At 40.7% G+C, this 16843-nt stretch overlaps 2 protein-coding genes across 2 annotated transcripts; both read left to right on the top strand.

Annotated features, from left to right (window-relative positions):
* The first annotated feature begins 340 nt into the window (after positions 1–340).
* fgf6a (fibroblast growth factor 6a) lies at positions 341–7018 on the top strand. The gene is made up of 3 exons (XM_074631935.1): positions 341–1080; positions 1680–1783; positions 6428–7018. Exons 1-3 carry the CDS (start codon positions 714–716, stop codon positions 6602–6604), a joined length of 648 nt encoding a protein of 215 aa, XP_074488036.1. The 5' UTR covers positions 341–713; the 3' UTR covers positions 6605–7018.
* Positions 7019–14487: 7469 nt separating this feature from the next.
* Positions 14488–16569, top strand: LOC141765730 (fibroblast growth factor 23-like). The gene is made up of 3 exons (XM_074631936.1): positions 14488–14771; positions 15181–15284; positions 15392–16569. Exons 1-3 carry the CDS (start codon positions 14549–14551, stop codon positions 15818–15820), a joined length of 756 nt encoding a protein of 251 aa, XP_074488037.1. The 5' UTR covers positions 14488–14548; the 3' UTR covers positions 15821–16569.
* Positions 16570–16843: the final 274 nt, after the last annotated feature.

Genomic DNA, 16843 nt, shown 5'->3' on the forward strand with positions numbered 1-16843 from the left:
AACTACAACTTCTTTAGGTTTAGGCAAAAAAACTGTTAGGTTTAGGCAATAAAACTACAACTTCTTAAGTTTAAGGCAACACAACTACAACTGCTTTAGGTTTAGGAAAAAACATTGTGTTTTGGGTTAAAACGACTACGAATACAAAGACAGCTACACATTTTTGTTTTCACACGGTACACAAACATGTGATGCCATGTGAGTTATACACTTGGTATTTTTTTTTCCCTGCTGCTGTCAGCACCCTCTCTCTCTCTCTGCCCTTGTCTTATTGTCCCATGAAGTCAGCATGATGTCATCTAGGTGATGCGACGACAGCCCTGGCAAGGTGGTATAGTGGTATAGGAGAGGATTTACTCTGAGAACTCTTAATGACACAGAGGAGAGAAGAGAGAGAGAAAGAAAGACAGAGAGTGTGTGTGAGAGAGAGAAGGAGAGAGAGAGGAGCTGCAAAACATGGTAATCACCAGCAGCACCAACCTCGCCATCACCATCACCATCACCTCCAGCTCCTCTCCTCCTCCTCCTCCTCCTCCTCCTCTTGCACCTCCAGGGCTTGCGTTTCATGCCCAAAGCCCTGCTGCTGCTCTGCGCTCCAGAAATAACCCTCAGCAGCCAGCCAGCATGCCGAAGGAAGCAGCAAAACAAGAAGAGCGAAGGTATTTTTAGTGGTCATTAATTTCGAACCACGTGGCCCCGAAAGGTAAACCCGGATGGCCGTTGCGCAAAGGCTCCTCGTCAGTATGTCCTGCGAGGCCGGCACGCCGCACTGGACGCTGAGTCAGGCGGTGCTTCTCCTGCTGGGCTTTCTGCTGGGCATCGTGTCGGCGTACCCGTTACCGAGCTCCGGCAGCAGCAGCAGGACGAACGCAACTTTACTGCTGGAGAAACGATGGGAGACCCTGTTCTCCCGCTCTGTGCTGGGGATCTCCGGGGAGAAACCGGAGCTGAACTGGGAGAGTGACTATCTGCTGGGCATCAAGAGAGTGCGGAGGCTCTACTGCAACGTGGGCATCGGGTTTCACCTTCAGGTCCTCCCAGACGGAAGGATAAACGGTGCACATAATGAGAACCAGTACAGTGAGTTATATACCTCCACCACCACCAATGTAATGCAATAGACATATAAAAGAGAGGTCAATAAGCATGGATCTGTGTGTCCTCCTCTATTCATTTGCATGATCATATGTCATCCGGCTCTCTGAGGAGGTGGAGAATTGAATTATCTTCCACAAATCTATTAAAAAAATAAGTATCCATCAGTGCTGAACACCCCCTCCTCCTCTTCCTCCCTCCTCCTCCTCCTCCAAGCTCAACCATGACATGAATGTATGGACGCTTTTAGCCACAACTTATTTTTACGCAGCCCCTCTGTGTGTGAGGGCTGGTCTAAGAGACCAATAGCCTTGGTGCACGTCAATGCAATGCAATTACTGCTGCAATTATTGCAATAACCAGAATGCGCTTAATTGGCACGCGCCTGCATGGGTGCAGGATGAGGGTGAAAAGATGCAGAACAAAGGCTCGTGCATGCTGCGCAAGCAATCTGCAAGGTTACACCCATAATATAGACGCAGAGAGAGAGAAAGGAAGAAAGAGAGAGCACAATGCATAAAGCCATCTGAATGAGCCATCATCACTCTAATGTCATCATTGTCTTTGTCTTCTTGCATCATCAGGTCTAATAGAGATCTCCACGGTGGACAGAGGAGTGGTGAGCCTGTATGGGGTGAGGAGTGAGCTGTTTGTCGCAATGAACAGCCGTGGGAGGTTATACGGAACGGTAGGTATGCACAGTATTTTCATTTTATTGTCCAGCAATGTTAGTTAATGGGATCCTGGAAATAGGACGCACTTGCAGCTTGATGCGCCTTTTTTTTTGCCAGTCATATTTTAGGATGCTGCCCCATCTGCCATCAACATCATTGTGTGTTGCGAAACCCCTATATTTTTAATTTCATCAGGAATTTATGAAGTCTCTATTTAAAGCCAGTGCGCTGCCAGGCCTGGTGGCCTATGGGTAAATAATGATGAGGTTAACAGATGCAGGGTTCAGTCCACACGCCTGTAATGTGGTCGTGTGTGTGAGGAGGAGGAGGAGGAGGAGGAGGGAAAACCCCCTGACGCAATGAAACCTGTCAGCTGGAAATCGATTTTTTTTAGGGCAAGCGCTTATTTTGCAGGGCTGTGCACATCACACACATCCTGGGAGGCAAAGGCCCAACCGCCAACCTTTTAAAGAAAAAAAACGAAAAAAAACTGAACCAGGCATTTTGATTTCTAGTTTATATTATATTAGCAACTGATTAGACTGTTGTCAGGCTAATAAATAGGCGGTATCAGTCGCTATATGAGCCCCATAGATGTGGGTCAATAGGAGCCTACTACACCCAGTAGTAGGTTTTATCATCTATTCACATGGTAGATCACCGAAAGATATATAGGTATAGGTATAAAAGAACATGACCTCTAGCGACTGTAGTAATTATGACAGGAGCAGAAGCAGAAGTCAGGCACTGTAGTATAGACAGCGTGAGGGTTGTCACCCAGGAGACCGGAGTTTGCATACCGTGTGAAACCAAAAATGTGTAGTTGTCTTTGTATTTGTAGTCATTTTAATTTTATGACACAATGTTTTTCCCTAAGCTTAACTGTTTTTTTTTTGCCTAAACCCAAAGAAGTTGTAGTTTTGTTGCCTAAACCTCAAGAAGCTGTAGTTTCTGTTGCCTAAACCTTAAGAAGTTGTAGTTTCGTTACCTAAACCTAAAGAAAGTGTAGTTTTGTTGCCTAAACCTCAAGGCGTTGTAGTTTTGTTGCTTAAACCTAAAGACATTGTAGTTTTGTTGCCTAAACCTAATGAAGTTGGAGTGTTGTTGCCTAAACCTAAAGAAGCATTTTTGTTTGTGTTCAAAATGTAATGTTTCATTTATTTTTACAACGTGTTAGAATGTGTTGCTTTTAAGTTTCACTTTCACTTTTACAATGTAGAAGGTGTAGTAGGCCCCTAATGACCCACGTCTATGGTGCTTATAGCGACTGATAATGCCTATTTAATGGCCTGAAAACAGTTGAATTGGGTGCTGTTAGAGAGAAATTTGAAATCTTTCCAATCTTTCGTAAAAAATTTACGTTTGACTTCCACATAGCATCTGTCTCCTGTGAGATATTTCCTGGACAGCCTTATGATTGTGAGCTATTCTCACTGAAATGCAGTTCTGAGAAGCATCAAATACTATAAAACATGGTGCTGTGTGTAAATTTGGCATGTTTGAGGTGTGGTACTCCAAAGAGGCCTCAATGCACAGCAGTTTTAAGATTTTTCATTTGATGCATCCTCAAAGAACCTGAATGTGAAACATGGACAGCCTGGTATTCTGATTCTGGTAACAGCGCTATAGCTTACTAATGGTGATGGGGCTATGACAGGTAAAGGGCTTTGTGCACAATGTAGGAGCAACAGTGAGGACGTAAAGTATTCTTACCATTGTTACAAACCTGTCAGTTTTTTTTCTTCAGGTTTTAAATGGCTGAGGTACACACACCAACCTCTTAAAGTGGCAGTAGGCAGAATGTTTTTGGCATCACTGGGCAAAAATGCCTTAATAACCTTTCAGCATATTGTAATTCAAGTGTTCTGAGAGATAACTAGACTTCTGCACCTCCTCATGGCTCTGTTTTCAGGCTTTAGAAAATCTAGACCGTGACCTGAGACTTTGGCCAATCACAGGTAATTTCAGAGAGAGAGAGCATTCCTATTGGCTGTTCATTCAACGGCGGCAGCTGTCAATCACTTGCGAACACCGATCAAGCGGTCAAACTAGGCAGCGCTGATCAAATATTAATCAATATTCTGTTACTGTAATACTTCTTTCTCACGTAAAATGCTTTCAGAAACATCTTGTAGTGTACTGTTTAGCTGTAAAATGAGAAAGTTTGCTCCGGCTGGTGGGCGGTGCTTGGTATTTCCTCAACTGATCTCAACATGGCAGCCGGGTCACAAACTTTCTCATTTTACAGCTAAACAGTACACTACAAGATGTTCCTGACAACATTTGAGGAGAGAAATAGTCATTACAATAACAGAATATTGATTCATATTTGATCAGCGCTGCCTAGTTTGACCGTTTGATCGGAGTTTGCGAGTGATTGACAGCTGCTCAGAGACGGCAGACTCCAGCTCGGCTCTGATTGGTTGTTTTCCTCCAGTCTGTGAAATCTTGCAGATGCCATTAGGAGCATCGGAGGACACAGAGGCACATGATTTTTTGGCAGAGGGGTTTGGCAGATGCTATTAGCACCTAGGTGTCAGTAGCCAACAATACTATTTGCACCCGACCCGAGCACACATTAGATACTGTATGTACATATATACGTATGTATTTCCCTAAACCTAACCAGGTAGTTTTGTTGCCTAAACCTTACCAAACTGCAACAGAAAACTGAAAAAAAAAAATTAAAACAATGATGTGTCACTCTATTACTTCTACTACTACTACTGCTACTACTACTTAATCGTTACGCTAGAAAGGGCTTTCTGGCAGAAAACCCAAATAGACACTATGTTTTATTTTTTATTTTTGCCCTGATTACAAAGAAACACAGTTTCCCCTGTATATTTTTTTATGTAAGAAATTGAAATGTAATTCAACTTGAACTTTTTATCCTCATGACACAGATAAGATTTATTTGTAGAATTACTGGAACTAGTAGAAGATATTTGTTTGCTTGTGGAGCAATGACAGCTATTAATATCTAAACGTTCCTGGTGGTGTGTTTAGAGGAGCCCTGCTGACACATGGCCTCTGGTCTGCTCGTTGTGGCCAACATATTTGACAGACACAATGTGAGTCGGTTATCTGGTCGTGAGTGATGAAGCGTTAGCTTGTGAGCGGGCTGATGATCTGATAAGAGATTGAATTAGGCCACATGGCCTCTGATGCTGCACACTGTACAAGTCATGCACTGTCAGCACTGTAGCCGAGCAGTCTTGTTTCTCTTCATTGTGACAGATACCTGGATTCATTCAGAGATTATTTCATATAGAGGGGCTTTATGTGGAAAACAGTGATCACAGTTACTCTTGTACCTTCCTGATGTTGTTTATTTTAGAATTCATATCAAAGTTTACAGTGTTTACAGCGATTAATTGTATTGTTTAAATATTTCACAAGATTTTTCATTTTAAAAGAATAGTTTGACATTTTGGAAAATAGGTTTATTTCCAAAATGGTACTGTATATGTGAACAATATTTCAGGTAACTGTCTGACATTTAGATGATGTGGATTATTGATCCCAGATTTTTAAGCTACTTATGCTTTATTCAGATTGGTTGCTGAGTCACAGTATGGCTTCTTGTGAAAAAAAGAAATACGAGCAATGTTGCAAAAAAGCAGTGAACCAAAAGTTTGTATTGCGAAAAAAAGTCAAGTTCTGGTTTCACATGGATTTATTTGCAGGACGACATAAGATATAAAGTCTGAGCTTTAGAGGTGAAGGTGTCCCCCCGCTTCATGTCTCCTGGTTGTAGCTTCGTATTTACTGTACAGACAGGAGAGTGGTAGCAATCTTCCCCAGATGACTTCCCAAAATGTCAAACTACTCCTTTAAGTTCAGCACTTCAGTTAAATTTAGGTTCAGTTTCTTTTTCTTCCAACACACTACCACTCAATAGAAATTCCTTGTGTGTGTTAATTATCAACAGATTTAATAGATGATGTGGCTCACTGAGTATACTTCAATTAAAGGGCCGGTGTGTAACATTTTGGGGACTCTATTACCAGAAATGGAATATAATATTCAACTGTGTTTTCATTAGTGTATAATCACCTGAAACTAAGAATCATTGTGTTTTCATTAGCTTAAAATGAGCCCTTCTTAATCCACCATGTTGCTCCACCATGTTTCTACAGTCGCCCAGAACGGACAAACCAAACACAGTCTCTAGAGAGAGACTTTCACGTCTTTGCGTTACCTGAAAGCCACCGTAGTTCTCTGACATGCGGTAAGAGTGCAAAACTGTGGTACGGCCAGCTGCTGTCTAACTTCCATTGCTCCTAAAGTAGTGTTATTATGGTAAGGATGGCCTCTGAGCGAGGCGAACAGTGTTACCACGGTTTTGCACTCTTGGAAAGGGAGGTTCAATTAATACATGTTTTTAAAGGAGCAAACTCAATACACCTAATATTTTAGAGCTGTTAGTGCTACTGGGGAGATTAAACGGAGATTGTATTGTCAAAATGTTAATTCATTGTTCCAGTTGCTATGTGTAATCTAAATTTGGCTTTATTATTTTGTGCATTACACAGAATCACAGATTTTTAAGGAGTTTTTTAATGTTCTGCCATCTTAGCTTCAAACTACAAACTGCCTATTTTCTTGAGCGGTTCATTAAAGTGCACGCTGTCTTGTCTCTTTGTCCTCTCCAGACAGTCTTCCATGACGAGTGCAAGTTCAAGGAGAGCTTGCTCGCAAACAACTACAACGCCTACGAGTCTCTGGTTTACAGAGGCTCCTACATAGCACTCAGCAAGCATGGCCGCGTGAAGAGGGGCAACAAGGCCACCACTGCCATGACTGTGACGCACTTCCTACCCCGAATATGATGAGCAAAAACTGGCAATAACAAACTTATTTGCACATGTGGATTATTTCCCAGGTAACATAAATACCGTATACGTACGTACAAACACAAAAGACAACATGGACTGTAAAAGAAAGAAATACCACTATATCTGATAGTATTTATTCAAACTTTATATGTATATTTGGGTAGCTTCCTTTGTATTAGAAATTACGGAAATGCCATTCTTTGCTGCTTTTATGATTTTCATCATTTTTGTGATATGACGGGGATGGAGAGGCGTCATTTATCCCCTCAGTTTATATGGGTGCTTGCCGGAATTGGTTGAGTCCTCGCCCTGTCAGTGGATGACAGCTCATCCTTTTGGAAATTAAATGGATACGTTATTACCTCAAAGCACCATATTCTGAGAAGAAGAGGAAGAAGAAGAAGAAGAAGAAGAAGAAGAAGAAGAAGAAGAAGAAGAAGAGAAATGTGTGCATGAAATTTCTACACAGAAGAATGCCTGTCTACTGGAAATGTTTTTCGTTGTCATCCGTCAAGGACTTGAGCACTTCCCGTCTATGTTCGATCGTCTCCGTCACTGTCAGGGCAACTAGGGCACTTGCAAATATGGCGGTGGTGGTTTTTTCTCGCTTCGTCATGAGGTGGCGGTGCCTTGAATTCCTACGTGCGGCCCCCTTAACTCTTGCATGCAAGAAACATGGTGCTCAAGTCAGAAATAGGAATGAAACGCAAGTCATCACTCCCTCAGACACCACCGGGAGGCTTTAGCCCAATTCCTAGAGGGCCAGAGGTTTCTCCGCTTTATTTTCTTTCCATAATTAGATCAATTAAGTAATTGAGACTCTATGCTGCACAGGACCCAGTGGAGCCTCTTGTTAATATGGAAAGCTAGATTTAGAGTCAGCACTCACCCGCACCCTCATCATGTCCAAGGGAGCTTTGACAATCCCAGGTTTTACTTTCACAAAGTTTGTAGCCGGATCATCAGGCCAGATTGAGTGTGTGAGTGTGTAATATATACAGTATATGTGGGCATGCATTTATTTCAAGTACGTATGTGGAATTGCTCAGTTTGAGAGCTGCTCCATTTGAAAGGTTTTCTCATTGTGGGAGGTCAAGGGGGGCGTCTGTGTAACAGAATATCATGGACCCGACACTATGAAGCAAAATGTCCTCCGTTTCTGTCTGCTGTACATTTCCCTCCTGTTCAAATTGAGTTGGTGAAATCTGTTGCATCTGGTCTGTAGCCTTGATATTTTGCTAATTTATTTGAAATATGTAGACTTTGTAGCAAACGTGACGATGGGATCTGTTTGACGTTCACACTGCTTTGACGATATTTGGCACTTAAAGTACCGTGTTTATGCAGAAATGAGTGAAGTTACAGTGGATGTCATTGAGTAGTCAATTCACTGTAAACATGATGGTCTGCTGCATTCATTTGAAATAGTGTAGATCAGGGGTTCTCAAAATTGTTTGGGGCCAGGGACCCCTTAAAGGGGAGAACACTTTCCAAGGAACCCCTCATAACACCGATTAAGCATAATGCTTACTACCATTTATACTCTGAGATGCTATTGGAACTATTTGTATTCTAAATCTTTTCAACCTAAATACTTCAGACCTGTTTGATAGTGTTAAACAGAAACACATTTCAATTTGAATCCTGTTAATACCACTTTGTTTTGCCCTGATATTCCGGGTGCTTTGTTATCAGACGTCACTTTAGCTTGGCCGGCTTCATGGCTTCGTTCGCCGGCACCTGAAGACACGTGACACATTTTAGTCTCTCGTCGCTCGAAATAACTGTCATCATATTGTCTGGAATTAGCTAGTTTGGTGTTTGAGTCACTTCATGATATGGACTGACTCAAATATTTCTCCATGCTCACCAGCTAGCTAGCTGGCTAATAAGCTAAGCTAAGCTGCAGCAGGAACTGATTTGTGAGTTTCTATTGGCCCAAAGCTAACATGGGTGGTAGTAATGGACACAATATGTTTGTTTTAATGCCGCAAATGGCCCCCATCTGTAGATATGTACTTTTTAATGATACAGCACAATTTTATAATTTATAGCTAATTAATTCGCAGACCCCCTGACAGAGTGCCACGGACCCCTGAGGGTCCCCGGACCCTACTTTGAGAACCACTGGTGTAGATGTTTGTTTTAGGGAGAACTGGAACTGCTGAGAGTTCATGATCCTGGTATATGTGAACAATATTTCAGGTAACTGTCTGACATTTAGATGATGTGGATTATTGATCCCAGATTTTTAAGCTACTTATGCATTATTCAGATTGGTCGCTGAGTCACAGTATGGCTTCTTGTGAAAAAAAAAAGAAATACGAGCAATGTTGCAAAAAAGCAGTGAACCAAAAGTTTGTATTAGCGATGTTCATTGGAGCTTTGTGTATGCGGCATACCATACTTGAATTCAACAACTGCTCGCGCTCCTCTTTCAGATACTGTAGTTTTCCATTGTGGAGACGAAGGGGGTGGGGGGAGGGAGGAGGACAAAGAGCGAGCAAAGTTGAAGATAGCAATGATGAACAGAGGACTTAGATGGGACTCTGCATGAGGCGCTGGCTGTTTGTTTAACTTGGTGAGGATGTGAATAATGTGGGGTAAAATACCTGAGCATCAGACTGGTGGGCCCCTCGTCGGCTGATCGAGTCAGACTGGGCGGTCAGTGCAGGGCCCTGGGATTCTTGTCCCATTCATCTGAGCCATTTTTGTACCAAGGTCGAAGATATGGGCTTTCTGTCCTTTGTGTTACTGCGTGTTTTCTGGTCCATCTCAACAGCGTTTGTTGTTTTACAGAGCTCTGCTGCACCTGTTAGGCTATTTCTTCTCCAAGACACAAATAGTTGTCTTGTAATGTGCAATGAAGATACGACTGATTCTGCACCTTTCTTGTACTCCTGTGCAGAGTCTATATAATGTTCAAATGAGGCGCAATTTTTAATGATTTTTGAATTAAGTTATTATATTTTGGTACTTGAACTGCAATATTCTTTAAGTAGCAAACCACCAGTCAGGCCAGTTTGGTGAAATATGATTAAAGGAAAGCTGTTATAGATACAGTATATGTCATCATATTTTACCTCATGCCCTTTCTAACATTACTGTAACGCAGTGACGAGATGTCTGTGTGCGACGGTTTACGTGCGCTTTAAGCTCCAGCTCATGTCTAGTAGCAGAGACGAATGTGCAGTTATCGGGTCAGAACGAGCTTGTTTGCGAACATGTGTGTGCGTGTGCATGTGTCCTGCCATGTTCTGTTTCTGCCAAAGTGACAGTAGAGATGCTATCAGATCAATTTACCTTGAGTCAGGAATAACAGGGCATTGTCTGGCTGTGCTGTAGGGGAGAACGGGGTCGGTTGGGATACTTTTGTATCGACACCAAATAACCTTCCATTGCTGACAGGCTACTTGAACAGTAATGCAAATAATTTGCTCCTGAACGGATACAGTTGTCTGCTAACAGTTTATCAAGTTTTTTAAGAGTCAAACCCAAATATGAAAGGCACAATGTTGTTAAATGTACAAGGACTGCATGACAGTTGGGACCATGGGTAGGGTCAGTTGGGACACCTTGTTCTGGGGTAAAAAAATATTATTTAAATTTAAAAAATTGCAATTGCAATTTGAACACCTTATATTTACAATTTCACTTCTTTGAAAAAAAGAAAAATAAATTAGAAAATTATTATAATTCATAAATTACTGAAATATGGAATTTGGCAAAAACAGTGTTTCTGACTGGCTGCCACTTGAGTAAACATTCACTCCATGACTTTGCAGTGGGCTTTATTCAATTAGAAAAAGCCTTTGTCTTGTTTTTGTCTGCATTTTGTTGATTTGTAACAAGGTAGGAACTAAAAACTACTACTATACTGTCCCAACCGCCCCCCCAGGTAACTGTCGAAACCGTCCCAGAGAGAGCAGACACACTTTGGACTCATCTGCTAGCTAGCAACAACAATTCAGACAGCTAACACTAGCATCAACAACAACAAAAGAGCCAAAAATTTACTGACACGTATATATTTCAAAACTGTGAATAAAATGTGAGGAATAGTAAGAGGGTTTCTTCACTTTGAGGTTGAAAGTGAAGAGGGTGTGGCTGAGTATGAGCATGGTGAATGGCATAGTTTCTTTCTAACTTGTTAAAAAGGCACTGTCCCAACTGACCCCGCTCTCCCCTACTCTCCTCACAGGAGAGGATGAGGGCGAGAGGGGTGGAAAAAGGCAACATGGAGGTTACTGGGGGATGTCTGTCAGAAGAAAGCACTGACTGTTGGTTTGAGCTGGTAGTTATGTAGCAAAAAGGCCACTTAAAAAGAATCAAATGCTTCCAGGAGAGTGAGTTAGACAGGTTGTCTGGTGGACTGAATACTGTGATCCAAGAGAGCAACTCCCAGGATGTCACTTTTAATGTTTTTTGAATATTGACACCATTATTAATTGTGTTGCCTTGAGCATCGTATTACTTTTTGTGACTGATACGCCTTTAACACATCACTATGATCTGAAAATGTAGCTTTTTCTCGGCAGTGAGGATATGGTTGGGGTAGTATTTTGGCAAATTTTGTCAAAATATACAAAAGGTGCAATTTTTTTTAATTTAATTTAATTTATTTTTTTATGGAGTGCAATTTACTGAGCAGGGGTAGATACTGTTTCCCTTCGCTACACTTTCATCAAAACAAGCTGACATGCAAGATCACGAGTACTTGTTTTTGATGACAATATTGTGTTTATTAATGTATGTAATTTCTGATTTATTATGGTATGTTTCAGAGGACACTGTTGGCACAACAAGCAATGAGTTGAATGGGAATTGTAAAGTTGCAATGGCTCCTCAAGTAGCAGCTCAGTTTGGTGTCCGATTTTCAAAGCTTGAGAAATATTACTCTGTTAAAGAGTCCTGCAACTTTTGCATGATGTTGTTTCGAGGCAGAAATGGCTGTACGATAACTGAGATAAGGTAGTTAATGGTATATCACCTTTCAACATTAACCCTTACTTCCTTAATTCCACATTATGCATACGGAGAACGGACTCGGTTTATGTTCCAACCTTTGATTAAGGATCCAGTGTCTGGATTTTGCCATTTGTGCTCATCATACCTGGTTTTAAAATGTGTTGGTTCACAGGGAACTGGAGGTCTGTGGGAGGATCTGGGATCAGACTTGTGTGTGTGTGCGTGTGGGTGTGTGTGTTTGTGTGTGTATGTGTGTGTGTGCGTGTGTCCCTGTGTGCCGGCAGCCTTTGTGTTTCTCTCTCAGTTTTCTATTCCTGTACTGAGGGGAGAGTGCTTCCTCTGAGTCCCCCTCCTCTTTTTTAACATATACCTCACCTTCTGCCTTAGTTCCGATTATTGAAATGATTGTAAATTAGTTTGAAACAACAGACTTCTCCAATCATTTGTTTCTGAAAAAAAATATGATGATGAGTAAGTAAAATACTATATTACAAATGGTTTTCCTTTTATTTTTGTACGTATGTGCTGTGCACAGCAGTCAACTGTATTCCTGAGATGATAATAAAAGACGTTTTGTAAAAGCTGTTGTTTGATCGAATGCTTCCAAGTAGCATGTTTGCCTCTTGATGCTTGAACACACAGATTATTATAGGAACTATAGGGGAGAAACTGTGAGTGCCAGTGAAAATGTTAAAACCTCAAGCCAAAGTCATGTTCAGTGAAGTACCATGAGTCAGTGTGTGGCGCCCTCTTCTGGTGAAGGGAGACATTTTGAGGGATGTGAAAGTAAATGTATGAAAATGAACTGAAACTGAAATAGAAATTGCAGTAACATTTTATTTTATGGTTAATATTTTTAATATACTTCCTGCAATTTCCTAATAAGTTTCCTGTACATAACTATGTAATTCGGCACTAGTTAAAGGTCAAATAGAGACAGTGTTCAATCGGTACACTTCCAATAAACTCATTTGAATGAAATGTCAAATTAGCATCATGCAGAGTCTTTTAGTCAGAGCACAAAAAGTCAAACTTGTCTACAAGAAAGCACACAACATATATGAAGATATAAGGGTGAATGAATGTTTACTTGGGTTTAAATTGAGCAGTTCTTTCAAGGAAATTCCTCTGGAAATAAACAACTGCTTTTGTAACTCAACACAGCAAACTAAAATAACTCAGACCTTCGACTATATTTCACCTATTATTAGTACATAGTTACGTAGTTCTTTCCAGGAAAGTTTCAACACATGATTTGGAAATAACAAACCTGGATAATAAAAGTTGTACTCTATGTTGCAGTTACTGTTTATTCTCTTCATCAATAAGCAAAATATTGTCACTGCTTAGCTTGAGTACTACCTTGAACTTGTCTCCCAAAATGTACAGTCATGCCACTGTTCATCAATATGCACCGTACACAGGCTGTGACAGCTGCTCTAAATATTACTTACAGCTTAGATTGTAAATAAAAGCCATCTAATTTCAAGTTCCCAGCACAACTTCCAACTAGCATCATATAATAAACATTATACAACAATATTATTATATACATTTGTCCTACATATTGTTTTTTGTTGGGTGAAAACATTTCAGCCAGTGGGCAACCTCCAGGTCTGAAAAGTGAAGCCAATGCTGAAGTGCCTTAAACTTGCATTCTTTCTAATAGCCAGCAGGGGGCAACTCCTCTGGTTGCAAAAATAAGTCTGATTGTATAGAAGTCTATGAGAAAATGACCCTACTTCTCACTTGATTTATTACCTCATCAAACATTGTAAACATGAGTTTATGGTCTCAATCGTTAGTTTCAAGTCTTCTTCAATACAGCATGATGTTCATTTAGTAAATTATGGTCCCATTTAGAGTCAAATAGACCATAAAGCAGAGTATGCTTTAGGGCATGGCAACCTTGTGATTGACAGGTCGCTACCACGGCGTTGTCCAGTCTTGTAGTTGTCCGTGTTTTTGTCTTTGAACATTAAGCCTTTCACAGTGTTTTCAGTGCATGAAAGTTAATTATAACACTTTGGTCACCTGAAAATGTGTTAACGTTAATGTACTTAACTCCACTCCACCCTTTCGTGTCACTTCTGGTTGCAAAAAACAAGATGGCGACGGCCAAAATGCCGAACTCGAGGCTTCAAAACGGCAGTCCACAAACCAAAGGGTGACGTCACGGTGACTACGTCCACTTCTTATATACAGTCTATGCTTTCATCTCTAAAATGCCAACATTTCTGGAACTTAAAAAAAAGCCTTTACGGTTTATGTGCAACATTTGCCTAAATGTCATCAAATTGTCATTAAGCATCAGTAATTTATACCTAAGTTGTAAAGATGTTATTTACTGATTTTGATCATTATCAGGTTGAGAACATGTTCTTTATACTACAGGTAAAGTGTGGGCCAGATGAACCTCAACCTGTAGTGTTACTCTGACCAGAAGACATACTAATGAGAATTTTCCAAGTCTGATTTAAACAAAGTTAAACAATCAATAAAGTCAAACATTATATGAGTAGTTTGGAAGGCTTGTTATTCGTACCTTCTTTTTCTTGATCAGACGAGTTATGTTGAATCACCGTCTCCATCATCCTTTCATATCCTCTGCCGTCTCTTCATCCTCTTCTCTGCCTCGGTTGAATCTTTATGTTAGATTTTTTTATTAGGTTTGAACAAAGAGCAAATTATGCTTCCATCTATGTCAGAATGACAGAGGTGTTTCCATTTAGAGTAATACACCTATGCTCTCTTACACAGATAAGATAGTATTTTACCAGTTGGAGCCTGCAGGAATTCCACCTCGGCAACCCTTAACCACGGAAAAACAGGTAGGCTTTGAGTCATTTTGGTAAATGAGTTAGCCGGTTCATTGACCCTCTGTTTAAATAGACCTGTTGGACTTTCTCCTCCTCCAGTAGCTGCTCACACGCCAACCTGAACATTTGTGCCGTTGAGAGTAAAGAGAGCATGGCATCACCATCAATCATGCAACCGGCTTTCTTCCCACTCATCCTGATTGCTGTACATGGGTTTGTACCGGTGGATTGTACACCGAGGCTCCGGGACCCAGAGCGCCTTCTACAACGCCAGCAGAGCAGCTTCAACACAGAAGCACATGTGAATACATCCGCTGGTTTCCACTGGGAGCTGAGTGGATCAATGAGGAAAGGCATTCACAGACACTTTCTGGGTAAGCCTGCCTATATCCATAAAAACATCATTTGTTTTTACTACAGACTATTTCATTCGTTTCAGAAAGTAGATGAACACTAGATGCAACAATTTCTTTGTCTAGTTTGGTTCATTTAATTTCTCAGAGGGCAATGGCTTTACATATATGTCCTAAATGTAAAAACAAGGGAAAAAATGTATTTATACATGATAAAAGTTTGGAAATACATTCTAAATGGATCTGGATACAAATATATGTTGTAATTTAGGTGCTCAACACATATTTTGCATGTCATCTATACAAACAAACTATATTTCTGGCAGCCAGAAATGTTCATGTTGAAAGATATTCTTTATTATGCAGTATATGATAATTATTTCTATTATTTATAACTAATGATGGCATGTTTAAACCTGTTTTCTTGCAGTTATTTTGCCAGTAAGAACAGATACAAGCAACTTTGTGTCAATATTTGATATGAGAAGAAAACGCTTCCTCTGTATGGACTCAACGGGAGAGCTGTACAACTCTGTGAGTATTTTTTAGATGCATTTAATTTGAGTGAATTCAGGAAATGAGAGCAGGGAAACAATAACATTGAACATTTTGTATTTATCTGCTTTTTTCCTACCGAACAGAGGCAAAAGGACACAGAAGATTGTCTCTTCCAGCGCATTTGGTTAGACGTGGTGAACCACCGTGACGTGTTTTACTCTATGAGCGGGGGCCGGCTGCTCAAACTGGAGGGAGCTGAGCTGCGAGTCGCTCACCAGGAGCCACCTGAACCCTCTTCGGCCCTGGTGGAGAGGTTCCTGGGTGCCTCGGTCAAGAGACGGAGGAGGAGCGAGGAAGTGAACCCCTCTGATCCGTTAAGATCACAGTCACATCCTTCACATCCGACCACAGATCACAAGGATGCAGATCACGGGCAGCCCGATCAGGACCAGACCGGTGCTGTGTCCAAAGAGACCATCACCTCCTGTGATGACCCCCTACAGGTCTTGCGGCCCAACGGCCCTGTCAGTCCTGTCAAGACTAATATTGCAGACCGAGCAGAACAAGACTAACATACTGAACTTGGGTTTAATGAGTGAAAAGTCAAGAAGGGCTGCAAGTCTTTTTGTTTGTTCTGAAAACTCACTTCATGTTTGACTGCATGTGGGATCAGCGAGAGCCACAGAGTGACTTACAAAGGGCCGCTAGAGTCAAACTGACACTGGAAAACAATCACTATTTTACAACTTCTGCAAAAATAGATAGTATTTTATAAAATCGTTGAATCCAATTTTTCAGAATTTGTTTTTATGGTGCTATTACTCTCAGTAATGTGCTCCTAAACCGTGTTACATCACAGCAGCTCGTTCTGATCTTCTGTTTGAACAGCAGATGAAGGATAAGCTTGGCAACATTCGACACAATCATGCAGCAAGTTTGGTCCAGCTTCCTGCTGACCTCTTCTGTCGGTTAAATTTTAAACCTCGGGTCAGATGTGGCAATGTTTGTTTTGCATATGTATAATGTGTAATCTGTGAGTAATTATGAATATGTATACGTACATTTGTTGATACAGTAAAGCTTCATAACAGGAGTTTACAAACTAAACAAAAATAGATCTGAAAAATCTGACATTTCATAATACAGTCATAAACAGGATCAAATTATGTCAGGTGCCGGACACCAATAGTCACAGCGATGAAAAGGTATTTATTTATTGAAATGTGTTAAATGACTTCCTTCTTAGCCTACTGTTGTATTATTTATATATTTCATGATGTGTTATTTCTGATGTGGAAAAATAAATGGTAACTATCCTGTGGATTGTGTGTCTGATTTGTCCATTGTCTCTACGAGACTCTTTAGTCGTTGCTTCCATGATCAAGGTTCAAGCTTCTTTATTTGTCATATGTCAACTCCAGCGAAGCACTCACTGGCAACCGAAATCTTTGGTCTCAGGTTCCTTCAACAATGCTCATAAAATCTGTTTATATAAAAGGGGAAATTACACAAATAAAAGCAAAATGATAATCTAAGGCATAAAATAGTGCAAATAAATATGAACATAAGTAAATATAAAATAATAATGTAAATGT

The sequence above is a fragment of the Sebastes fasciatus genome, chromosome 4 (assembly GCF_043250625.1).
Source record: "Sebastes fasciatus isolate fSebFas1 chromosome 4, fSebFas1.pri, whole genome shotgun sequence".
NCBI lineage: Eukaryota > Metazoa > Chordata > Actinopteri > Perciformes > Sebastidae > Sebastes > Sebastes fasciatus.